The sequence below is a fragment of the Bos mutus genome, chromosome 10 (genome assembly GCF_027580195.1).
Source record: "Bos mutus isolate GX-2022 chromosome 10, NWIPB_WYAK_1.1, whole genome shotgun sequence".
Classification (NCBI taxonomy): domain Eukaryota; kingdom Metazoa; phylum Chordata; class Mammalia; order Artiodactyla; family Bovidae; genus Bos; species Bos mutus.
In genome coordinates this window covers 26,702,053-26,728,448 of record NC_091626.1, presented here as the reverse complement: position 1 = coordinate 26,728,448, position 26,396 = coordinate 26,702,053, and the positions used below count along the sequence as shown (strand labels likewise).

Here is a 26,396-nt window from a genome sequence, read left to right as displayed (position 1 = left end):
AACGATGTTTAAAAGGCTATTACAACTATGTGAAAATAAAGGAAGTCAAACATAATGAGAAAACGGAAGTTTTTTTCTCAAATATTGAAGTTGCCTTCATTTTGAGCTGATTTTTTTGTGTGGCATAAAACAGTAGTCCAGTTCCATTCTTTAGCATTCAGTTTTTTCCAATATCATTACTGAAGATATAAATGATACATTTATCATTCTTCCACTGTATAGTCTTAGCTCCTCCATCACAGATTAATCCATCATATGCATATGGGTTTACTTTCTGGACTCTATCTTGTTCTATTGATCTGTGTGTTAAAATGGAAGCTCTTTTAGGAAAATGAAACTAATAAGTTTAAAAACTGCATGTCTGAAAGGAAAAATACACTAGATGTGAATGACAACAGATTCGATACAACAGGAGAAAAGTGTAGGGGAACCACAGTAACACGTGGGATAATGGTACATGGTTTAATACATATGTAACTACAGTTCCAGAAGGAGAAGAAAAAAGGGAGATAGAAAAAAATGTCTGAAGAAAACAACTGGCTCAAATTTGATGAAAATATAAATGAATCTGAGAAGTTCAAACTCCAATCAGGATAAATACAAAAGAAAACAAACACACAAACACTAATACATATCATAGTCACATTGCTCAAAACCAGGTATAAAGAGAAAATTTTAAAAGCGGTCAGAAGGAAAAAGGACATAGTAAGTATAAAGACATCATAGACTCAACAGACGAGTTTGAGCAAGCTCCGGGAGATGATAGACAGGGAGCCTGGCGTGCTGCAGTCCACGGGTTCGTAAAGAGGAGGACATGACTGAGCAACAACAAAGTACAGAGGAGTAAAGATAAGAACGACAATAGACTTCTCCTTAGAAACAATGCAAGCCACAAGTCAATGAAGCATCATCTTAAAATGCTAAAAGAAAAATACAAATTAACTTATAATTCTATGTCTAGTGAATACAGCCTTCAAAAGTAAGGCAAAATAAACACTTTTTCAGAAAAACAAAAGCTGTCAGAACGTGACATAAGCAGATTTATACTACGATAAATATTAAAGAAGTCTGTCAGGCAAAAACATAAATACGGAAAAGAAGCTTGGATATGAAGGAATGAACACCACTGGAAATCATAAATATATGGGCAAATGCACCTTAAAATTAAAAGGATGAACACAGATATACTAAGCAGCTGGACTGGTCCCCTGAATGTAATAAAAAGTAAACTTTAGAATAAGGAAAATTACAAGGGATAATTAAGGGACATTTCCTGATTTTAAAAAAAGGAGTCAATTCATGAGAAGACATTAAAACACTAGATATGGATGCACCAATAACAGAACTTGAATATCAATGAAACAAAAACTGAAATGAGAAAAAGGCAAGTCAAAAAAGACTTGCAGGATTTTCCTGGTGGTACAGAGGATAAGAAACCGCCTGCCAGTGTCTGGTCAGGGAAGATTCTGGTCAGGAAGATCTGGTCAGACCAGATCAGTCCCTGGTCTGGGAAGGTTCACATGCCATGGAGCAACTAAGCCCAAGCACCACGACGACTAAGCCCACGATCCAGAGCCCAGGGGAGCCGCTGCTACTGAGGCAACTACTGACCCCACGTGCTGGAAGTACTGAAGCCCAAATGTGTAGAGCCTGTACTCTGCAACAGGAGAAGCCACTGCAATGAGGAATACAGGCACCACAACTGAAGAGCAGCCCCTACTCACTGCAACTAGAGAAAGCCCATGCACAGCAACGGAGACCTGGTGCAGCCATAAACAAATAAAACTTTTTCAAAAAGGACATGTGGATTTCAACATTTCTCCCTCAGTAATTGACAGAACAAATAAACAGAAAAGTCAGTAAAAATATGGCATCTTTGAATAACACTAAGAACGAACTTAACCTAATTTACATTTACAGAACAACATACTCAGCAACTGTAAAATAAACATCCTTTTGTAGCACACAGGAAATGTTCACAAAGACTGATGGTAGGTCAATAAAGTAATTCCAATAAATTTCAAAAGATAGAACTGAAATCAATAAAAATAACTATATTAGTCTTCTTGGGCTGACATAACTAAATACCACAGACCGAGTGACTTAAAAGAAATTCTATTCTGGAAGCTTAGGAAGTCTAAGATCAAGGTACCAGCAAGACAGATTTCATCCTAAGGCCTCTTCTCTTAACTTGCAGGTGGCCACCACCTTGCTCTTGCTCCTATGACGTCTTTGTGTATGCACAAGGACAGAGTGAGCTCTCTGGGTCACTTTCTCTAAGGACACTGATTCTATAAGATCAGGGCCCCATTATTATAACTTCATTTAATCTTAATTACTTCAATAAAAGGGTCTGTCTCCAAATACAGTCACATTAGAGCTTAGGGTTTCAGTATATGAATTTTGGAGGGACACAAACATTGTCCTCAACAATAAAGATATCTTTAAAAAAAAAAAAAAAAATCCCTAAATGTTTGGAAAGCAAATAACCTATGAGTTAAAGATGAAATTATAAGGAAAAATAGAAAACATCTTAGCTGAATGACACATTAAAAAAATTTTACATTGTGGTACACAAAATTATTAATAAAAACTAAATAAATGAAGCTCTACCATGTCTTGGACCAGAAGTCTTAGTACTTATAAGATGCAATTCTCCATAAATCAAAATAGATTCTAATTTACTTTTTTATTGAAGTACAGTTGATTTACAATATTGTGCTAATTTCTGCTATAAAGTGACTCCGTGATACATATATATATATATATACTTTCATATTCTTTTCCATTAAGGTTTATCACAGGATATTGAATACAGTTCCCTGTGCTACAGAGTAATACTTTACTGTTTATCAATTCTATAGTTAATAGTTTGCATCTGCTAATCCCAACTCATAATCTACCCCTCCACCACCCGACCTCCCCTTGGCAACCGCAAGTCTGTTCTCCATGTCTGGGAGCTTGTTTCCGTTTCACAGAACACTTTATTTGTGTTACACTTTAGTTTCCACATATAAAGTGATACCATATGGCATTGGTCCGTCCCCTTCTGACCTCACCGAGTATGAAAATGTCCAGGTCCATCTATGTTGCTGCAGATAACGTCATTTCATAAAACAGTAACATTCTCATGTAATCCAAATCAAAATCCCACCAGATATTTTTATAGAAATTGGCAAGCTGGTTCTAAAATTTACATGGAAATTTATACTCTGGGTTTTTTTTTTTAATTTACATTGTTAAACTTCTATTTTATAATGGTCAAAACATTTTTGAAAAGGAACAAACAAAATTGGAAGGCACACTTTATTTCAAGGCTTACTAAAAAGCTACATTTGTCAACATATTTGTATAGACAAAAACAGGATAATGGAATCAATTTGAGACCAATGCTGGGCCCACATATAAATGCTCAATTTATCTGATACATTAATGTATTTCAATGGTGAAAGGATAATATTTTCAATAAGTGTTGGGATAACTGTGTATGAGACAGACATAAAAAGGAACTTGCATGCTTAACCCCAAATACATGCAAAATAAATTAATTTGAAATGAATCACAGAACTAAACATAAAAGCTAATCTGTAACGTTTTATTAGAAAACATAGAAGAAAATGTTCTTTACCTTGGGGTAGTTAAGATTTCTTAGACATTATACAAATAGTACCAACCATAGGGGAAAAAAGAAAAAAAACCCAACAAACTGTTCTTAAAACTTAAAGCCTTCCACTCTTCAGAACACAAACCCCACTTCCCAAAGCGAAAAGGCAAGTCAAACCAAAAGAAAATATCTGCAGCACATAAACATGACAAAGGACTTCTGTCCAGAATATATAAAGAACTCTTACAATCTGATGAGAAGAAGACAAACAATACAATACAAATGGGTAAATGACTTGAGTACTTTCCAGAATATATATGAAAGGGCAATAAATATATCAAAATATGCTCCATCATCATTTGCATCCAGGAGATGCAAATAAAAACCATTCCACAGCCCCTGTAATGACTAAGATAAAAAGGAAAGATAATATCAAATATTGGCAAGGATGTGAGATAACTGGAACTGTCATACATACCTGGTAGAAGTATAAAATAACACACATATTTTGAAACGCATTTTGGCAATTTCTTTTAAAGCTAAACACACACCCTTAAAACCAGCAAACCCACTCTCAATTATTAGGTATTTAATCAAGACAAATTAAAATACATGTTTACACAAAGAGTCACATGTGAATACTCATAGCAGATTTATTTTTAATAACCAAAACCCCAGAAACAACATAAATGTGAATTAACAAGTGAATGGATAATCATACTATGGTATATCGTGGCATACTTACACAATGAAATGTGTGTGCTGTGCTCAGTTGCTCAGTGGTGTCCAACTCTGCGACCCCATGGACTGCAGCCTACCAGGCTCCTCCGTCCATGGGATTTTCCAGGCAAGAATACTGGAGTGAGTTGCCATTTCCTCCTCCAGGGCATCTTCCTGACCCAGGGATCAAACCCGCGTCTCTTGTATCTCCTGCATTGGCAGGCAGATTCTTTACCACTAAGCCACCTGGGAAGCCCCATACAATGAAATACTGACAGTAATACCAAATAAATGTGTAAATGAGTGAAAGAAGCCTAAATACACACTGCTGCTGCTGCTAAGTCGCTTCAGTCGTGTCCGACTCTGTGCGACCCCATAGACGGCAGCCCACCAGGCTCCCCCGTCCCTGGGATTCTCCAGGCAAGAACACTGGAGTGGGTTGCCATTTCCTTCTCCAATGCATGAAAGTGAAAAGTGAAAGTGAAGTCGCTCAGTTGTGTCCGACTCCCAGCAACCCCATGGACTGCAGCCCACCAGGCTCCTCCGTCCATGGGATTTTCTAGGCAAGAGTACTGGAGTGGGGTTCCACTGCCTTCTCCGAAATACACACTATATGATCCTATTTCTGTGACATTCTACATTAGGCAAAGACTAGTGGTTGCCTAGAGCGTGCAGTCAGAGGGCCCACTGCAGGAACACACAGAGAATTTTCTCAAGTGATGAGTCGTGATTATACATATGCATATTATTTGACAAACTTCTCAGAACTTTATACTTAAAATGGATGTACTTTACTACATGTCAATGATACTGCAATAAAATTGATTTTAAAATGAAATCTGATAATTCTCAAGTGCAAAAATGCAAGTATTCTAAGCATCTAATATTTTTAAAATATATTTATTCGGCTGTGTTGGGTCTTAGTTGCAGCACGTGGGATCTTTGTTGCGTCATGCAGAATCTTTTGTTGAGCAGAGACTCTTCAGTTGTGGCACTCGGGCTCAACAGTTTTAACACATGGGCTCAGGAGGTTGCAGTGTGCTAGCTTAGTTGCTCTGCGGCATGTGGGATCTTGGTTCCCCAACCAGGGATTGAACCTGTCTGTGTCCCTGAACTGCAAGGTGAATTCTTAACCACTGGACCCCAGGGAAGTCTTTTCTTGTTCAGTTGCTAAGTTGTGTCCGACTCTTTGTAATCCTCTATTACTGACTCACAATTAATCAATAATAAAAGATAGCCCAAAGTTCCTCAAAGCATCAATTACTTGGTAACAACTGAGCAAAAAATGTGATTACATTCCCCTACTTCTCACACTTCTCCACAGAACAGACTATTACTTAGCACTAAAAAGAAATGGACTATCAAGCCATGAAAAAACATGGGGAACCTTAAATGCATGTTACTCAGTGAAAGGCGCCAGTCTGGAAAGGCTACATACTGTATGATTTTCACTGTATGAAACTCTGGAAAGGCAAAACTACAGAGACAGAAAAAAGATGAGTGGTTACTAGGGTTGGGGGAAGGGAGGACTGTAGAGATGTAGCACAGATTTAATGCAGTGAAACTCTCTATGATACTGTAAGATGGACATAAGTCATTCTACACTTCTCTACTTCTGTAGAAGGTACAACACAAAGAGTGAACTCTAAAGTGAACCACTGGATTTTGGGTATTTACAATGTGTCAATGTAGGTTCACCAATTGTAACAAACACTCTAGGGGGGATGTCAATAATGGGGAAGGCTATGCATATGTGACTTCCCTTGTAGCTCAGTCAGTAAAGAATCTGCTTGCCAATGCAGGAGACCTGGGTTCAATTCCTGGGTGGGGAAGATCCCCTGGAGAAGGAAATGGCCACCCACTCCAGTATTCTTGCCTGGAGAATCCCATGGACAGAGGAGCCTGGCAGGCTATATAGTCCATGGGGTCCTAAGAGTTGGACACGACTTAGTGACTAAACCACCATGCATATGTGGGAATGGGGGATATGGAACATCTCTTGACCTTCTTCTCAATTTTGCTATGAAACAAAAATTGCTCTAAATAAATAAAGTCTTAATTTAAAAAAATAATAATTACCACCTCCCTGCTTTTCACCCTTCTACACCTAAGTGTTCCATGTCTCCATGATTCTCAATGTCCTCTTCCTTTTGCCTCTGGAGAAGGAAATGGCAACCCATTCCAGTAGTCTTGCCGGAGAATCCCATGGTCAGAGGAGGCTGGCAGGCTACAATCCACAAGGCTGCAAGAGCTGGACACCAATTAGCGACTAAACCACCACCTTCCTTTTGCCTAGAAACATACTTCACTGAAATGACTGGTTTAATTAACTCTTTACTGCAATAATTAGTTCCAATGATGAATAAAGTTGCTATAAACATCCATGTGCAGGGGACTGGCTTTTGTTGATTTTTCTATGTCCTGTCCCATACAGTACCCAGTACACCTATGGACCTCAGTTGGTGTTAAGTTTCTGTTAAACCATTGGAAATAACACTCCAGCCAGGAATTCCTAACATTTCTAATTATGGGGAAATGCAGCAAGGTTAAAAATGTCTCTGTGAGCCTCTAGCAGGCTTTGTCAAAACCTGGGGGAAAAAAAAAAGGCACAAAAGAAGAGAAATACAGGAGGGAAAGCCCAATGTCCCTAAAATGCCTGTGAGATAGGTTACCGTGCCTTTCCTAGATGACTCAGCTCTTACCCTGCTGCTGCTGCTGCTGCTAAGTCTCGTCAGTCATATCCAACTCTGTGTGACCCCATAGACGGCAGCCCAACAGGCTCCCCCATCCCTGGGATTCTCCAGGCAAGAACACTGGAGTGGGTTGCCATTTCCTTCTCCAATGCATGAAAGTGAAAAGTGAAAGTGAAGTCGCTCAGTCATGGCTGACTCTTCACGACCCCATGGACTGCAGCCTACCAGGCTCCTCCGTCCAAGGGATTTTCCATGCAAGAGTACTGGAGTGGGGTGCCATCGCCTTCTCCGAGCTCCTACCCTAGTAAAGTCTATTTTCTACACAGCAGCAGCAATGACAGGCACCATTAAATTAATTAATTATTTTTGGCAAACTGCTTAGATAAGTACCTGATACAGAATCAACATCATTTGTAAAACAAAACAAAATAAAATCCCCATTTAATTCTCACAAAGATTCTGAGTGGGTACTATTAATACCCTCATTTTCAAGAAATCAAGGTATAGCGAAGTGAGGTAACTTGCCCAAGCGCACGTAGCTAGCAATGCAGGCAAAAATGCTCTTAATCACTATGCTCAGCTACCCACTGCAATTATATTAAAATTCAATTCTCTTTTGTATCCACAGTGTTGTGCACAGAAACCTGCCCTATGGTCACTGCTCAATATATGTGTAGACTGAAAGAAAGATTCAAATAAGTGACTCAAGAGATTAGTAATGAGGCATCTTTTCACTTAAAACTATTATATTCTCTGGAGAAACTCTGGTCCAAAGATGAAATATGTGACTTTTTATTTGTTACTTCTCCCAAAACAGAGGAACAAGTGTGCATGACAAACAAGGAGAGAATAAGGGAAAATCTTACATCTCAAAGGAACAGAAAGATGGTATAGCAACAAAAAAATGTACTGTGCTCAACTCAGTCCCTCTCCATCCTGGTGCCCCGTCTGATGGAAGCAACAAAGAATATGGCCTATGTGAATGAAAAAAAATACTGCCTTACAACATCAGTAAACAAAGGTTGCTGCAGCCATCAAGCCATCACGTTATAGCCGCCCCCGACGGTGAACCTTGAGCAAACTCAGGACTGAAACAGGATGCCTGTCATCAAGCAGTCAGCCACTGCTTGGCCATCTCCAATGAGGTATCCTGAGGAGATTCAGAGCAAGATACAGGATGCTGGCCTTAGAGCTCAGGCGCGTATCAAAAGAATGACTTCGATGAGCCCAGACTTTCGCGTCTTCCCATGTACAGAAGGAAAGACCTGGTGGCTCAGACGGGTGGCGGGTTGGGGGCGGGGGGTGCGGACCCCGCCCGCAAAGAAGACCTGGGTTCGAGCCACAAAGAAAAGCTCTAAATTCATTAATTTGAGATGTCTGGTTTTCTTTACTTAACAGTAATCTTTTGATGTTCTGACTACCTGGTCTTTGTTGCAAAAACTCCTGTATATCCTGGCTCCTCCCTTACCTCTTTGGAGCAGACTGAGAGCTACCTGAGAGGCTTTGCCCTGGCCTTAAGTTCTCAGTTCTATCTGCCAAATAAAACATAACTTTCAACGTCTAGGTTGTGCTTTTGTTTTTTTAGTCAATACCTACCAAAGATGTTTTAGGCAGTACCTGTCAGGATGTACATCAGGGCCTCTTTTCACTGCTCCTACACTTCTCTTTCCAATATATAGGTAAGCATTTGATCTACCTATTCCAGATCCTTCCATAATTTGGCTTCTCCAAGCTGGCTCGCCTGTGGACTTGATGGTTTACTGCAACCAGATTACAACTAATTATACTGATCTTGGTTTAATTTGTTCTCTTTGTTTCCTAACTGTTTGTGCTTTAAGTCTGTCTGCTACACTTGACTCTGTTAATGTTACTGGTTGTGTTATTTACATCCTGACTATTTTGTAAGATTGTTGTCTCCTGCAGTTACTCCAGGCCTCCAACAAAACTAATGATGTCTTGAGAGTTAAACGTATATAACTCTACATAGAATAATTATAATAGTGCAACTCTAGGTATGGGAAGAAGCAACAAGGAAAAACATTTCTTGGATCATAATAAATTAGTAAGACAGGGGATCCAGAGAATTTTAAAGTATCAACAGGGCCTAATCCAGAAATTAGCACCTTGAGTGGCACAGCAACAGAATCTTTGCCTGATCTAGGAATGAGCCTTCCTAGGGAGGTTCATGGGACAAAAATTAGTCATGAAATGTTTCTTCCAAATGTTGGTCAAATTTATGACCAAGATTGTGGATGAAAAAGGTGCCTGCCACTTTGGTACACAAAGGATGTTGCAGCCATCATATTACAGCTGCTCGACAGTGAGCCCTGAGGGAACTCAGGACGGAGACAAACAGGCTGACCCACTGGCAAGCCATCAGCCACTGCAGCCACACTCAACAGTGCACCCCAAGAGGACTCAGAATGGGAAAGAACAAGATACTGGCCCTACATACCTGAGGTGTGTATCAAAGGAATGATTTCAATGAACCCTGACTCACATCTTCCCATACACAGAAAAGCCTTAAATTTCCTAACTTGAGATACCTACTTTTCTTTCATTAACAGTAATCTTTGGATGTTCTGACTACCTGGCCTTTGTTGCAAAAACCCCTATAATATTCTGGCTCCTCCTTTACCTCTTTGGAGCACTCCCTCAGAGCTCTTTGAGTAGCTGTCTTGTGGGCCTGAAGTCCCCAGGAAGACTGCCAGATAAAACATAATCCTCAATGTTTAGATAATGCATTTTTTTTCAGTCACCAGCATCTTTATTCTCTCACTCCACGATAAGCCCTTGTGCAAGAACTGAATGCATATGCCTGGTCTCTACTAGATCATGTCTCTTACTTAAGTGGCACAGTTAAGAACTGGATGTAGGTCTGTGTGACTGTAAATAATCCACCTGTGATGCAGAAGATGCAGGAGATGCCATGGGTTCGATCCCTGGGTCGGGAAGGTCCCCTGGAGGAGAGCATGGCAACCCACTCCAGTATTCTTGCCTTGAAGAATCCCATGGACAGAGGAGCCTGGCAGGCTACAGTCCACAGGTTTGCACAGTCAGATACAACTGAAGCGACTGTGTGACTTAAGCACAATTGAAGCACGCTGTGTGACTTAAAATCCAGGCTCTGAACCACTCTAGAAAGATCACAGAGTCCTGTGAGAGCATAGGGAGAAAAAAAAATAGTGTTTATTTCTATATTTGCTTCCTTACTTATCTCTCCTCCTTCAACTTCAGTCTGAGTTCTTCTGATTCAAAGGATATATATTTCATTTCCTGTTTTCCTAATGCCTTGCCTGGCACATGCCACAGAGTAGTCAGCAAATGTTCATGAAATGACTAGGCAAATTAATGAATATCAAAAAATATAAGAATGTTGTTACATAAAGATAACTAGTAACATGGTCTATTTCAGCTTTCAAAAAGTCATAAACAAGGTTCTCCACTAAACACAATTTAAGAGAGAAGAATGAATTTGGTCATAATACAATGTAATGGGTAGGAAACTGACTTAAGATTCCAGAAACAAGGAGATGGAATATGTGGAAAAAACACATAGAGTGAGAAAAATATATGCTATAAAAACTGTATCTCTAAAGATTGCTTCAAGGATCAACTTTAATAAGAATTTTTTAAAGACAGATGTAGGAAAAAAAAGTTGATAGATGCTCAACTATAGAAACATTTTGTAAAGCCATGTGACTAGGCAGCACAGCAGCCTAGTAAATGCAGCTACTATACTAGGAGGTAGTATATAGAACACTGGGATCAACAGATCTGGGTTAAATTCTGGGCTTTTGAAACTTACTGACTTTAGAACTTGGGCAAATGCTTAACCTCTCTGAGAGACAATTTTCTCATTTAATAATCACACTCATGGTGGTTTTGAAGAAAAAAAAGGTATATACATATGTGTGTGTGTATGAAATAACTAGCATACTGCCAGAAAGATGATACGGATTAATACTGTTCCATCGCATTATCCTCTGCAACTCCCTTAAAGAAAATAGAAAAACAGAAATTCTGTTCCCTTTTTAAAGATGGTAATCAGAAGCAACTTGTTGAAACTTATTGAGAACTCAGTCCTGAACAAGAGAAACTAATACCCAACATGAAGTAAAAAAATCTAGATTAAATTCATTGTCATACTTCTTAGAGTAACTGAGTCTTTCCAACATTAAGAACTCAATTTGATAAAGGAAAAAGCGGGAGGCTTTGAGACTATAATCAATCTGGATTTCTACAGAAAGAAAAGAGTGTTCGGTAAAGGACAAAAAGTGAACTCTTCAAATCTTTAAAGGCATTTGAAATTTCAACTGGTTCTTTAGACCACTTACTGTTGGTTAAAAATGGCAGGACTCATGAAACAACACATGGGATGGGCCAAAGAATCATGACCTCTTGGAGGAGGACGAAACTTCCAGTCATCCAACCTGAGGCTCTCCTTACAAGGCTCAGGAAGAAGGCATAGGATAGGTGCCAAGCTATGTATCAAGGTTCTTTTTGCCTCACCAGATACTCACTTCATTGTCATAATTTTTCCAAGATTTTATTTCCTGTGTAGTAAGCAAGACCAGACAGAACAGGTTCATTTGCCTTGCAAAATGGGCCCAAACACTGGAATTATCCAAGACCCTTGTCCCTGACAGAACACTCACACACAAAAACAAAAGTATATACATTCTTGCAATTACTTGATTAAATTATCAGGTCCCTGCAAAGGAAGCTGTACTGAAACAAAGAGTGAGGATACCGCCTACACACAGAAATGTGAATTTGGAACTAGAGGCTTTTCCTAGTTTGCTATTTTGGGACTACCCAAAAAGAGAAAAGACCGCTACTTTGGGACTACCCAAATTACTGGAAGCTTCTAGGCGTGATAACTGACTTATTCCCTATATATCTTAATGATGACACAGTGAGGAAAAGTGGAGTCAGACTGTGAGACTTCTTGGGAACACCACATAGCAGGTAACTAGCTACGGCAAGTTGAAACCTTGTTAAATGAACCAACCAAACTTCAAAAGTCTGTGGCTCTACTCATCTAAATTTCTTAAAGTTTATAAACTTTTATGGGTAAAACATGAAAATGCTTAGAAAAAATTAAAAGTCTCTAGGTGAATAAATGCATTCATTTTGAATAAATGCACAAACAAAACAGAAATTAAACAACTCTGAGGTGAGATATATTAGCTAAAAAATTATTATTAATTATTCCTTTGATGCTTTTCCTAATTCCAATAATTCAGAAAAATGGTTATACTAGGAATTTCAGGTCTGTAAGATCAATAGGATCAGAAAAATTTCAGTGAATGGTCAGCTGAACATCAGCAACACTGTTATGTAACTACCAAAAAAGGTGAAGTGATATTACACTAAAAAATATTTAGTGACTGAAATAAGCAAGAGAATATCAGAGTGCTGCTCTGCTCCAGTCAGGTGATTCTGATAATATTGCAGATACTACATTGATGAAACTATGTTAAAACAGGTTAAATTCTTAAGCAGGAAACAAGAATCAAACCTCAAATCAAAACACAAGAGAACTAATGTAACAACTAGGGATATTTAGGCTTAGAAGGAAGCAGGAATACAACCAGCTGCCTTTAAATACTTGCAACTACCATTGTTTCAATTGGCCCTAGGAGAACAAGTACCAATGGATGAAAAGTACTGAAAAACAGATTTTGGTTTAACAACAATTTTCTATGTTAGTCTCAAAAGTCAATAACCATTAACAGGAAGAGAAGGAGAAATTTAAGTAAGAGAAGTATACCTAAGAGATTTGGGCATACTGAATGAGCCTTTGACAAAAGTTTAGGAGCTCCTATGAAGCATGGCATTTAACCATGCAGATTGGCAATAAATTACACTCTCATTAAGCTGATTTCTAATTTTTTATAACAAGAAAAAAGACAAAGATGATTCTGGGCCATATTTTATGAAAAATAATCTATAAGTTGTAGTCAAGCTACTAAAAAATTTCAGATGAGAAAAGACGGACTGATTTAGGTAGTAGTGATGGCAACAGACAGGTGTGCATGGCTTACAAAAACATCTCAGGTAGAGTGCCTGGTACTTGATGAGCTGTTGGAGACTTGAAATAACAGTATTTAGCAAGACTTACTGTGTTAATCTATTCATTTATTTCCTAACAATAAAAACAAGAGTATGAACACATAGTGTTTACCACGCAATGTTCTAAATATTTTACAGATTAACTGATTTCATCCTTATACCCCTTAGAAATGTACTCTATTATGCACACTTTATAAATGACAAATTAAAGCTTATATCAGTAAAGTTAGCTAATGAGTATCAAAGAACTAGTAAGAGGTTAAATAAACCCAAAGCTTCAGCTCTTAAAGCACTAGACAGCTATAAAGGAAAGGCAACAAAAGCCAACGTGGGCAGCAATGTTAGAGCCTAGTGGAGTGAAGAGCATCAGGAGATGAGAGGACTATGGGTGAAAATGAAGATTTGGTAGTATCAGAATCACATGACAGGTTTGTTGGGAGGAAAAGAGGAAAAAGCCCAAACAATTGCACTGAATCCAAATTCAGAGAGATGGGTTCTAGGAATTAACTTTTTTTTAAAAAAAGGAAAAACCAAACAAAGTTGGATAATTTTGAGGCGAAACCAGCTTTGGGAACATTTGTAGTGGATCTCTAAGGTCTCTTTCTGCTTCAGCATTCCAGTTAACCCTCTGAATGAATTTTCCAGAAATGAAAGGCGGGAGGGAGGAATACCAGCACCGAGAAAACGGATGTGCAATTACAGTCCACACCATTTATGCTCCTATTTTCACTAAACGGTCTCTCAGAAATAGGGACAGAGCTGACAAATGAGGGGTGTGGTGTTCACCAGTGCTGGCTAAAAAAGTAGGCTTCCCCACCACCCCCCCAGGATTTTCCAGTACTATTAGCAGAAAGAAACCCCTCCTGACTATAAAAACAGGTGGTCACGACAGGGAAGCCTGGCGTGCTGCAGTCCACGGGGTCGCAAAGAGTCGGACACGACTGAGCGACTCAACCAACAACCGACTGCAAAATTAGGTGGACGCCTCAGATCCTCTCAGGCTAACGCCGGATGCCAAGACAAGTCATCCATTTGCTCACAAATGCTTCAGGAAACCTCTTGGTTGGGGGCCGTCTTCTCCGGGGCCAAAAGAATCCGGCTCCGCTGAAGAGGTGTTCGCTCTGCAATTTACAGCCTCAAGAACTCTACTCTCAAGCGACGATTACTTCTGCACATACCTGACGGTCCTCTGGTGAGATTGATCTCTTCCTCGGTAACCAAGTAATCCACTCTTCCGTTCATATTTTACTCTGGCTTCCCGACCGGGGTCAGCGAGGATCGGCGCAGGTGAAGGTTGAGAAGCCCTGCCGGCAGCGCCACAACACCGCACTTTCGGTTTCAGCAGCCGCGAACCGGAAAAGGAAGCCGGGCGAGGGGCGAGCGCCAGGAATGCCGGGAGTCGTGGTTCTGGCTGCTGCCCGGCACGAACTCTCACCCAGTCCTCAAATCAAACTGTGAGGTGAGCAAGGAACGCGTTTCTGTCCTGATTTTACCATTCCAGACGGATTCGGGGCGGGGCGGGCTGGATAGGAAAGATTAAGAGACATATAATAGTTGCTCAGTTCAGTTCAGTGGCTCAGTCGGGTCCGACTCTTTGCGACCCTACGGACCGCAGCCCGCCAGGCCTCCCTGTCCATCACCGACTCCCGGGAGTTTACTCAGATTCATGTCCATCGAGTTGGTGATGCCATCCAATCATCTCATCCTCTGTCGTCTCCTTCTGCTTCCGCCTTCAATCTTTCCCAGCATCAGAGTCTTTTCAAATGAGTTAGCTCTTTGAATCAGGTGGCCAAAGTATTGGAGTTTCAGCTGCAAAATCAGTCCTTCCAATGAATATTCAGGACTGATTTCTTTTAGGATTGACTGGCTTCATCTCTCTGCAGTCCAAGGGACTCTCAAGAGTCTTCTCCAACACCACAGTTCAAAAGCATCAGTTCTTCGGCGCTCAGCCTTCCTTATAGTCCAACTCTCAAATCCATACATGACCATAGCTTTGACTAGACGGACCTTTGTTGGCAAAGTAATATCTCTGCTTTTTAATATGCTGTCTAGGTTGGTCATAACTTTTCTTCCAAGGAGCAAGCATCTTTTAATTTCACAGCTGCAGTGATTTTGGAGCCTGAGAAAATAAAGTCTCTCACAGTTTCCATTGTTTCCCCATCTATTTGCCACGAAGTGATGAGACCAGACACCATGATCTTGGTTTTTGAATGATGAATTTTAAGCCAGCTTTTTCATTCTCCTCTTTCACTTTCATCAAGAGGCTCTTTAGTTCCTCTTCGCTTTCTGCCGTAAAGGTGGTGTCATCTGCATGTCTGAGGTTATTGACATTTCTCCCGGCAATCTTGATTCCAGCTTGTGCTTCTTCCAGCCTGGCATTTTGCATGATGTACTCTACATATAAGTTAAATAAGCAGGGTGACAATATACAGCCTTGACCTACCCCTTACCCAATTTGGAACCAGTCTGTTGTTCCATGTCTGATTCTAACTGTTGCTTCTTGACCTGCATACAGATTTCTCAGGAGGCAGGTAAGGTGGTCTGGTGTTTCCATCTCTTGAAGAATTTTCCACAGTTTGTTGTGATCCACACAATCAAAGGCTTTGGCGTAGTCAATAAAGCAGAAGTAGATGTTTTTCTGGAATTCTCTTGCTTTTTCTATGATCCAATGAATGTTAATAACTTGATCTCTGGTTCTTCTGCCTTTTCTAAATCCAGCTTGAACATCTGGAAGTTCATGCTTCAAGTACTGTTGAAGCCTGGCTTGCAGAATTTTGAGCATTACTTTGCTAGGATGTGAAATGAGTGCAGTTGTGCAGTAGTTTGAGAATTCTTTGGCATTGCCTTTCTTTGGGATTGGAATGAAAACTGACCTTTTCCAGTCCTGTGGCCACTGCTGAGTTTTCCAAATTTGCTGGCATATTGAGTGCAGCACTTTCACAGCCTCATCTTTTAGAATTTGAAATAGCTCAGCTGGAATTTCATCACCTCCATTAGCTTTGTTTATAGTGATGCTTCCTAAGGCCCACTTGACCTTGCAGTCCAGGATGTCTGGCTCTAGGTGAGTGATCACACCATGTTGGTTATCTGGGTCATTGAGATCTTTTTTTGTATAGTTCTTCTGTGTATTTTTGCCACCTCATCTTAGTTTAGGTTCATACTGTTTCTGTCCTTTATTATGCCCATCTTTCCATGAAATGTTCCCTTGGTATTTCTAATATTCTTGAAGAGATCTCTAGTCTTGCCCATTCTACCTGATAAGAGGCTCATTTAGCCTTTTAAAGACTTGCATACATGTAAGAGAGACAGAAGAAAGATTTTAATTACAAGTTTGTTCAAGAAAATTCTCTGTGGAAGGGGAGAGGGGTAAAGGTCTCTCCCTGTTGGTAAGAGGGAAAATTCAGTCTTTTTTTTTCTTTTAAGTCACTACAATAAGACCAGTAAACAGAGTAGTTTCAGGTTTGATTATTAATGTGAATTGGAATGCATTAATTGGAATTGAACTTTTCATTCTTTTACCAATCCCAGTGGCTTAACTCCAGGTTGTTTCTCAAAGTAGAAGCTACTTTGTTTATCAAACAAAACAAGAAAGAGGCAGATTCAGCAGAAAGGCCTTTTATTTGCCAATCTTGAGAAAAGTTAATATGGAGTAGTGGAAAGAACACAGGAGGTGATGTTAGAAGACCTGGTCTCAAGTTTCAGCTCCATCTTCTTCCAGTCGTCTGGCTTTGATCAGATAACTTAATATCTCCCAGTTATGTTTTCCCTGTCTTAAAAAGGGCAAGATAACAGATCTTTAAAATGTTTTTGAAAAGAGTAAATGAGATGAAAATTTTTAAAAATGACTTCTCAACTTCAAACTCAGATTCATGCCATCCTCAACTTGTGGCCCTGCTTAACACATGTTAGTTGAATGAGTAAAGTGATCATAATTAAAAAAAAGTATGATAAGTGAAAAAAAAAAAAGTTAAGTAGATGACATTGGAATGCCAAGAGAGAAGAGATCAAATTGAAATTGGAAAAGAAAATCAAGAAAGTCATCAATGAAGAAATTTTGAGGAAAATTTCTTATACACTGCATGGTGGTAGGGGGAATCACTATTCCGTACTTGGGAAGATTGCTCTTTTCACCTGAGCACTCAGCTTCGAACGAAATACAAGGAACCATACAATAAAAAGGGTCACCAAATAAATTGAATAAGTATTGATGGTAAAGAATCTGCCTGCGATGCAGGAGACCCGGGTTTGATCCCTGGGTTGGGAAGATCCCCTGGAGAAGGGAATGGCAAAGCACTCTGGTATTCTTGCTTGAGAATTCCATGGAAAGAGAAGCCAGGTGGGCTACAGTCCTTGGGGTCCCAAAGAGTTGGACACGACTGAGAGACTGTCACTTCATTTCGTTGGCAATAAGTGGAGGGACAGATAAAGCATTTAAATTCCCTTTATACATTAATGTAAATATAGTTTTTAAGAATGAGGAAACTTTATAATTCAGCTACAGAGTGACCAACGCAAGAACATATGCTAGTTCCTCATAGGGGTTGGACTGGCTAAGGACGACCAGCTGAAGATTCATGGATTTTAAGTGCTTTTGGATCACTGAAGCTAAAGTGAGAATTTCCTTGCAATGAGTAGAATTTCTTTTCTGTCCCTTGTCACAGTTTAAAAACCTCACAACTTGTATTAATATAACCATTTGGGGTCTACTTTTAACTTGGACTAGTTTAATTTTGGAGTGGGAAATGGCAACCCACTCCAGTATTCTTGCCTGGAAAATTCCATGGACAGAGGAGCCAGAGAGCTTCAGACAGCTTTGCACAACTGAAGCGACTTAGCACACACACATGCGTAGCCTTCAAAGAGCTCACTGTGGTATTTCCCTGGTTGTCCGATGGTTGGGAATCCGCTTTTCAAATCAGGTGGCATCAGTGTATGATCCCTGGTTGGGGAACTAGGATCCCACAGGCCGAGAAGCAACTCGGCCCATGCACTGGAACTACTGAGCACATGTGCTCTGTCTAGAGCCCATGCACTGCAACTAGAGAAAGCCTGAGTGCCGGAATGAAGACCCAGTTCAGTTGGGGGAAAGAAAGAAACACAACTCACAGTGAAATGGGGAGAAAGAACAGGAGTGCTCATGGATTGTGTAATTGCGCTGGGGCTTCACATGCATTCAGAGGTATGTCAGTGTAATTCTTTCACTCAATAAACTGAAAAGAGCCATGCTGTCTAAAAAAAAAAAAAAAGAAGGATGAGGAAACTTTAATATGTAGGAAGGCAGAAAATAGAGGAAATGGGAGTTTCCACTAAGAGAAAACAATTAAGAAAATCTGTGGAATCAGGGGAGTCATGTTGTTTCCGAATGCAAGTCCGTGCGCCTAATACACAGTGAGGCCAAACAATATGTCCCACCTAAGAATTATTTTTCTGCTCTGAATTAACGTGTTATCTAAAGCTAAACACATTTTACATGTAGATGTACAGCTAATGGAATGTTGGTTTTACATGTGTAGAATAGCAGTCAAGATTTTACTTTTTTGCTATGTTATTATTTCTTTGTCCCAGCACTACATATTTATAAGATATTCCTTTACTTTGTACCTTTTTAAAAAATTTATTTACTCATTTATTTATTGGGCAAATTTGGTGTTGACCTCTGTATGTTTTTTTTCTGGACTATTATTTAAAATTTTGTCTGTTATCCTTACACATGCTTGTGTGCATGCTAAGTCACTTCAGTCGTGTCCAACTCTTTTCGACCCTATGGACTGTAGCCCAACAGGCTCCTCTGTCCATGGCATTCTCCAGGCAACAATAGGAGATCTTCTCAACCCAGGGATCAAACCCACATCTCTTCTGTGTCCTCCATTGGCAGACAGGTTCTTTACAGCTCAAGCCACCTGGGAAGCCCTGTCCTTGCAAACATACCTTAATTAGGATCTTGGGTAAATCTTGGCCCTTTAAACTTCCAACATAAACTTGAGAATCATCTCAGGTTTTACAAAATGGCTGTTGAAACTTTGGGTTGCATTAGATTTTTACACCAAGATGGAGCAAGATTATATCTTTATGATTCTGAATCCTCTAACCCATGACATGGATTATCATTACATTTATTTTCAGTCACTTTAACCTCAGAAAATATTTTTTTTCTGTGAAATAGTCTTGAATACCTTTATTCAATGTAAAAATTGGATACTTTTAAGCTATTATGAATTGTTTCTGAAACTTTCCAGTTTTTTATCCTGGTATATAGAAATAAAATTGATCTTTGTTGACCTTACATCTTACAAACTTGTTAAACTAATTTGTCAATTCTAATAACTCATTTGTGAAGGCTTTTGGATTTTTCATACAAACGATCACATTCAAATAACGACATTTAAATTTTTCTTTCCAATCTTTCACCAATTGTTTTCATTTTCTTGTCTTACTGGATTGGCTAGGACTTCTGGTAACGTTGTTGAATAGAAATGATGAGTTAAGAATTCTGTGGAAATCCTTGATCTGATCTTACAGGGAATGATTTCAACATTTCACCATTAAGCCTGACATTTTTGGGGTAGGATTTCTATAATCTTGAGTCAAAATAAAAAATTTCCCCTCCATTTTTAGTGTTATCGTTGCAGGAAGGGGGACTCCTTCCGGGGCCCGAAACTGGGCTCTTGTCTAACACTCAGAAATGAATTGTCCGAGGAGACACATGTGCTGATAAAGCCAAGAGATTTTATTGGGAAAGGGCACCCGGGTGGAGAGCAGTAGGGTAAGGGAACCCAGGAGAACTGCTCTGCTGCGTGGCTCGCAGTCTCGGGTTTTATGGTGATGGGATTAGTTTCCGGGTGGTCTTTGGCCAATCATTCTAATTCAGAGTCTTCCCTGGTGGCGCACACATCGCTCAGCCAAGATGGATGCTGGCAAGAGGGATTCTGGGAAGTGGACGGACACGCGGTGTGTCCTTTCGACCTTTCCCGAACTCTTCCGGTTGGTGGTGGCTTATTAGTTCTGCATTCCTTATCAGGATCTCCTGTCATAAAACAACTCATGCAAATTGTTACTATGGTGCCTGGCCAGGGTGGGCGGTTTCAATCAGTGTGCTTCCCCTAACACTATTAGTATGTGAGGTGACCTAAAAAATTTCCCCTGATTGCTTTCATGGTTATTTTCCTTTTCACTGCTTTTGGCAAATTTTCCATGATGTGTATTTATGTTATTGTTGTTATTATTACTATCATTACTACTACCACCACAGCTACATCTATTCTGTGTGTAGCTTGTAGCATTTTTTGAGTTTGCAGCTTATCTTTCATGAGATTTGGCAAATTCTCACCATTGTTTTGTTCAAATGTTGCTTTTGTTCCATACATTTTTTATTTGTGTTCTAGAACTTCAGTTGTATGTAAGTTAGATTTTCTCACATCATCCTCTTTTTATCTGGGCTTCCCTCATGGCTCAGTGGGTAAAGAATCTGCCTGCAATGCAGGTTCGATTCCTGGGTCAGGAAGATCCTCTGGAGGAGGAAATGGCAACCCACTCCAATATTCTCGTCTGGAGAATCCCACGGTCAGAAGAGTCTGGCAAGCTACAGTCCATGGGATCGCAAGAGTCAGACACAGCTTAGCAACTAAACCACCACCTCTTTATATTTAACCCTCTCATCACTGTCTCTTTATTTAACCCTCTCATCACTGTCTTAATCCTTTCATGTCTCCATGTTTTATTCTGGATTTTTTTTTTCAGAACTTTCTTTCAGTTTAGTAATTCTCTATTCAGTTGTGTTTCATTTCTTACTGTTTTTATCTACTGAATCTTAAACTGCTACTGCTAAGTCACGTGAGTCGTGTCCGACTCTGTGCGACCCCATGGACAGCAGCCCACCAGGCTCCTCCGTCCCTGGGATTCTCCAGGCAAGAACACTGGAGTGGGTTGCCATTTCCTTCTCCAATGCATGAAAGTGAAAAGTGAAAGTGAAGTTGCTCAGTCGCGCCTGACTCCTAGTGACCCCATGGACTTCAGCCTACCAGGCTCCTCCATCCATGGGATTTTCCAGGCAAGAGTACTGGAGTGGGGTGCCATTGCCTTCTCAGTCTTAAACACTTGTCATTATATTTTTCATATTAGAATTCTGTTTGGTTCTTTTTCAAACTTACTATGTCTTTTATAGCTTCCAGTTCTTTGCCAAAACTTAAAATCTTGTCTTTTATCTTAAATCTATTAAGCATAGTTTTCTAAGTCTGTGCCTACTATAATAATTAGCTAGCTCTAATAGCTGGAGTCCCCACAGATCTAATATTTGTTCTTTCTGCTGCTTCTTGTTTATGTTACCTTATCTCTTTGTATTCCTAGCTATTTAAAAATTTTTATTGAATACTGTATTTGCAGAATCAGAATTAATTTCTGGCCCAAGATGACATTTTCATTATCCAGAGAGCATTTCGCTTCTTTTCCTTCTGCCAGTGCCCAGAGGCAATGGCAATCCAAAATATTTTGATCCAAATTCAGGGATTGAAATAATTAGATTTTTTAAAAACAGTGAGATATAATTACATGCCATAAAATTCACCTGTTTAAAGCGTACTTACAGTTCAAGAGTTTTAGTACACTTGTAGAGTTCTGCAACTTTCACCATAATCTAATCATAGAACAGTTTTATCCAAACAACTTTATGCCATAAAGAAATTCTGTTCCAAGTAGTACTCACTCCTCACTCCCTTCCCAACTCTAGAGAACTGCTAATCTACTTTTGGTTTCCAGGCTTTGCTTTTTCTAGACTTTTCATAAAAAGAATAGCACAGTATGTGGTCTTTTGTGACTAGATTCCTTCAGTTAGCATATTTTCAAGCTTCATTGTGTGGTAGCATGTGTCAATACTTTATTCTTTTTTATTGTTAATAGTATTCCATCAAATGGATATACCATTTTTGTTTATTTATTTATCAGTTAATGGCGTTTGGACTATTTCCACTTTGGTTATTATAAATATTGCTGCTGTGCATATGTATGTACTAGGTTTTGTGTGGATGTTTTAATTTCTTTTGGGTATATGAATTGCTGAGTCACATGGCAACTCTATGTTTAATATTTTAAGGAATTTGCAACTGATTTACGAAGTGAATGGATTCTGGGCTGAAGTTCCTATAAGTGTCAGTCAGCTGAACTTTTAAAAGCAGAAATTGATTTAGTCCATTTGTATTTGGCTGCTATAACCAAATACCATACACTGGGTGGCTTATTTACAACAGTAATTTATTTCTTACAGTTCTGAGCTGAGAAGTCCAAGACCATAGTGCCGACAGATTCAGTGTCTGGTAAGAGCCCAGTTCCTGGCTCACAGAGTTTTCTAGCTATAACCTCATGTGGCAAGAAGGAACAAGAGGGCTCTCTTGAGCTTCCCGTACAAAGGCAGTAATTCCATTCATGAGGGCTCCACTTTCATGACTAATCAACTCCCAAAACAACCTCCAAAATCCATCTCAATAGGGATTAGGTTTCAAGATGAATTTGGAGGAGTTACAAACATTGAGCTCATGGCAGAAATATTCTCAAGGAAAAACAACACTAAATGCCATGCTCAACTCTGAATTCCTTTCTTCTCTCTGTTCTCAGCCTGATAATTATTCTCTATCTTGTTACATATTTTATGCCCTAAGGTAGATTTCTTACTATATATTCTATCTAGATGGTCTAGTTTTCTCAGAGTTTGATCTGAATTACCTAGTCTATCACTATTGGTAGTAGAAGTCCTTTAGTTATTTCTCTAGTTGTCAGTTCTTCCCAACTCTACGTGAATTCTTTGACAAAAAGGGCTCTGTGTCTTGTTCATTTCTGCAGTACCAGATCCTATCACCTAGTACGTATTTTATAAATATTATGCAAGTCTTAAGTTCTTGCTTTCAAGTATGGAATGGAGGCTGAGTAATTAAAGCTGCTCACAAAATCTGGGACAGCCAGAGAGCCAACCACAGTAACAATGAAGCTAGAGCAAACTCAGGTCCACAAATGGTCTAAGGCAGACCAGGCCATTGTTGCTGACGGGCCCATGCACTGCACTTGTATTACTGATAGCAATAAAGCTACATTCTAGAGCCGCTCCTGGGGAAGTAGGGCTATTGCTACTGCTAAACAGGAAGACCAACAGGAAAAGGGATGGCAGTAGGGAAGAGCAGGGAAAGCTGAGGAAGAGAGTGCAGTAATGGACATGGTAAATTCTGGAGAAACCTGATCTTGTGAAAGAATTGATAAGGAAATTTAGTCTTTTTCCACTCTCAAAAATGTCATCATCCTCCAAGCCATTTAAATTCGACTGCTGTTCAAAAGGATTTCTTCAGTAGCTGCTATGTGGTCCACATGTCCCAACAGCTTCTATGTAAATGACTTTCAAGTAGAACAAGAAACTTGTTAATAAAAAGGATTATATTTCTCATCCACTTACATAGATAAAATTTTTTATAGTAAGAATGCTTCTGAAGAAGCATGGTACTCCTCCAGGAATATCATCTGGTTCTCAGTCATCCTGTCCACAAGTATATCAGATCCAAAACCAAGGAGTAACTCTGTAGAGGACTGGGATAATCTGTCTGTGCCACAAAAGACTTTGTTTTTAAATATACTTTGCTATTAATATATACCAAAAGATTTCTATGCAACAGGAAATGAAGGACTATCCAGAATTCAAGTGACTGCTTCATCTCATTTCTTATATATAGGGTCCCTAGAAGGAAATGGCAACCCACTCCAGTATTCTTGCCTGGAGAATCCCATGGACAGAGGAGCCTGGTGGGCTACAGTCCACCAGGTCACAAAGAGTTGGACACGACTGAGCGAGTTCACTTCACTAAGCAGTCTCTTATCTTTCCACTTTAAAGTCTTCCTCTATTTGATAAGAGTAAGTACTTGGATGGGATGAAGGTACTCCATATTGGCCAGAACTAGAAGTCCTCTACCCATACATTTTTAAAGGGATGGGTATTAGCCTAATATGTAGATATATCATAAGTTATAAACATCAGTGCTTTTTTTTTACATACAGGTTATTTCTTTTTCTTTTCTTCAAAATTACAGATAATATCATAAAGAACATCTATTACTTTGCAGAGGTCCAAATGTTAGGTCAAAAGGGATATTCATATAAATTTTGATAAGTTTATTGAATTCCCATTAAGTTAATTCATAACTTAATTATGTGAATGAGCATCTGTTTTTGTACATTTTCACTAACTTCGTTCTCTTCAGTTCAGTTCAGTTGCTCAGTTTTTTCCAACTCTTTGCGATCACATGAACTGCAGCACGTCAGGCTTCCCTGTCCAACACCAACTCCTGGAGCTTGCTCAAACTCATGTCCATTGAGTCAGTGATACCATCCAACCATCTCATCCTCTGTCATCCCCTTCTCTTGCCTTAAATCTTTCCCAGCATCAGGGTCTTTTCCAGTGACTCAGCTCTTCGAATCAGGTGACCAAAGTACTGAAGCTTCAGCATCATCATCAGTTCTTACAATGATTACTCAGGATTGATTTCCTTTAGGATTCACTGATTTTGATCTCCTTGCAGTCCAAGCTACTCCCAAGAGTCTTCTCCAACACCACAGTTTAAAAGCTTCAGTGCTCAGCTTTATTTATGGTCCAACTCTCATATCCATACATGACTACTGGAAAAACCATAGCTTTGACTATACCAACCTTTGTTGGCAAAGTAATGTCTCTGCTTTTTAATATGCTCTCTAGGTCAGTCATAGCTTTTCTTCCAAGGAGCAAGCATCTTTTAATTTCACAGCTGCAGTCACCATCTGCAGTGATTTTGGAGCCCAAGAAAATATAGTCTGTCACTGTTTCCATTCTTTCCCCATCTATTTGCCATGAAGTGATAGGACCTGATCCCATGATCTTAGTTTCCTGAATGTTGCGTTTTAAGCCAGCTTTTCACTCACCTCTTTCACTTTCATCTAGAGGCTCCTGAGTTCCTCTTCACCTTCTGCTCTGAAGGTGGTGTCATCTGCATATCTGAGGTTGTTGATATTTCTCCCTGCAATCTTGATTCCAGCTTGTGCTTCATGCAGCCTGGCATTTCACATGATGTACTCTGCATATAAGTTAAATAAGCAGGATGACAATATACAGCCTTAAAGTACTTCTTTTTCAATTTGGAACCAGTCCGTTGTTCCATGTCCAGTTCTACCTGTTGCCTCTTGACCTGCATACAGATATTTCAGGAGGCAGGTATGGTGGTATGGTATTCCCATCTCTTGAAGAATTTTCCATAGTTTGTTGTGATCTACACAGTCAAAGGCTTTAGCGTAGTCAACAAAGCAGAAGTAGATGTTTTTCTGGAATTCTCTTGCTTTTTCTATGATCCAGTGGATGTTGGCATTTTGATCTCTGGTTCCTCTGCCGTTTCTAAATCCAGCTTGAACATCTGGACATTCTCGGTTCATGTACTTTTGAAGCCTAGCTTGGAGAATTTTGAGCATTAGTTTGGTAGCATGTGAGATGACTGAAATTGTGTGATAGTTTGAACATTCTTTGGCATTGCCTTTCTTTGGGATTGGAATGAAAACTGGTCTTTTCCAGTCCTGTGGCCACTGCTGAGTTTTCCAAATTTGCTGACATATTGAGTGCAGCACTTTCATAGCATCATCTTTTAGGATTTGAAATAACTCAGCTGGCATTCTATCACCTCCACTAGCTTTGTTTGTAGTGATCCTTCCTAAGGCCCATGTGACTTTGCACTTCAGGATGTCTGGCTCTAGGTCAGTGATCACACCATCGTGGTTATCTGGGTTATTAAGATCTTTTTTGTATAGTTCTTCTGTGTAATCTTGCCACCTCTTCTTAATATCTTCTGCTTCTGTTAGGTCCATACCGTTTTCTGTCCTTTATTGTGCCTATCTTTGCATGAAATGTTCCCTTGGTATCTAATTTTCTTGAAGAGATCTCTAGTTTTTCCCATTGTATTATTTTCCTCTATTTCTTGGCATTGATCACTGAGGAAGGCTTTCTTATCTCTCCCTGATATTCTTTGGAACTCTGCATTCAGATGGGTATATCTTTCCTGTTCTCCTTTGCCTTTCACTTCTCTTCTTTTCTCAGCTATTTGTAAGGCCTCCTCAGACAACCATTTTACCTTTATGCATTTCTTTTTCTGGAGGATGGTTTTGATCACTGCCTCCTGTACAGTGTTACGAACCTCCATCCATAGTTCTTCAGGCACTCTGTCTGCCACGAGACCATTAAGGTTTGGTTTAAATCAAATCCCTACGATTATACAGTGGAAGTGACTTCCCTGTTGATCCAGTGGTGAAGACTCCA

At 39.6% G+C, this 26,396-nt stretch overlaps 1 protein-coding gene across 1 annotated transcript in view; it reads right to left on the bottom strand.

Annotated features, from left to right (window-relative positions):
- The window catches only part of SYNJ2BP (synaptojanin 2 binding protein), a 43,620-nt gene extending 29,170 nt beyond the window's left edge, over nucleotides 1-14,450 (bottom strand). Inside the window, exon 1 of the mRNA XM_005905758.3 lies at nucleotides 14,274-14,450. Within this exon, the coding sequence (XP_005905820.1) occupies nucleotides 14,274-14,337 (64 nt within the window). The 5' untranslated portion in view covers nucleotides 14,338-14,450. The remainder of the gene's footprint in view (nucleotides 1-14,273) is intronic.
- Between the last annotated feature and the right edge of the window lie 11,946 nt (nucleotides 14,451-26,396).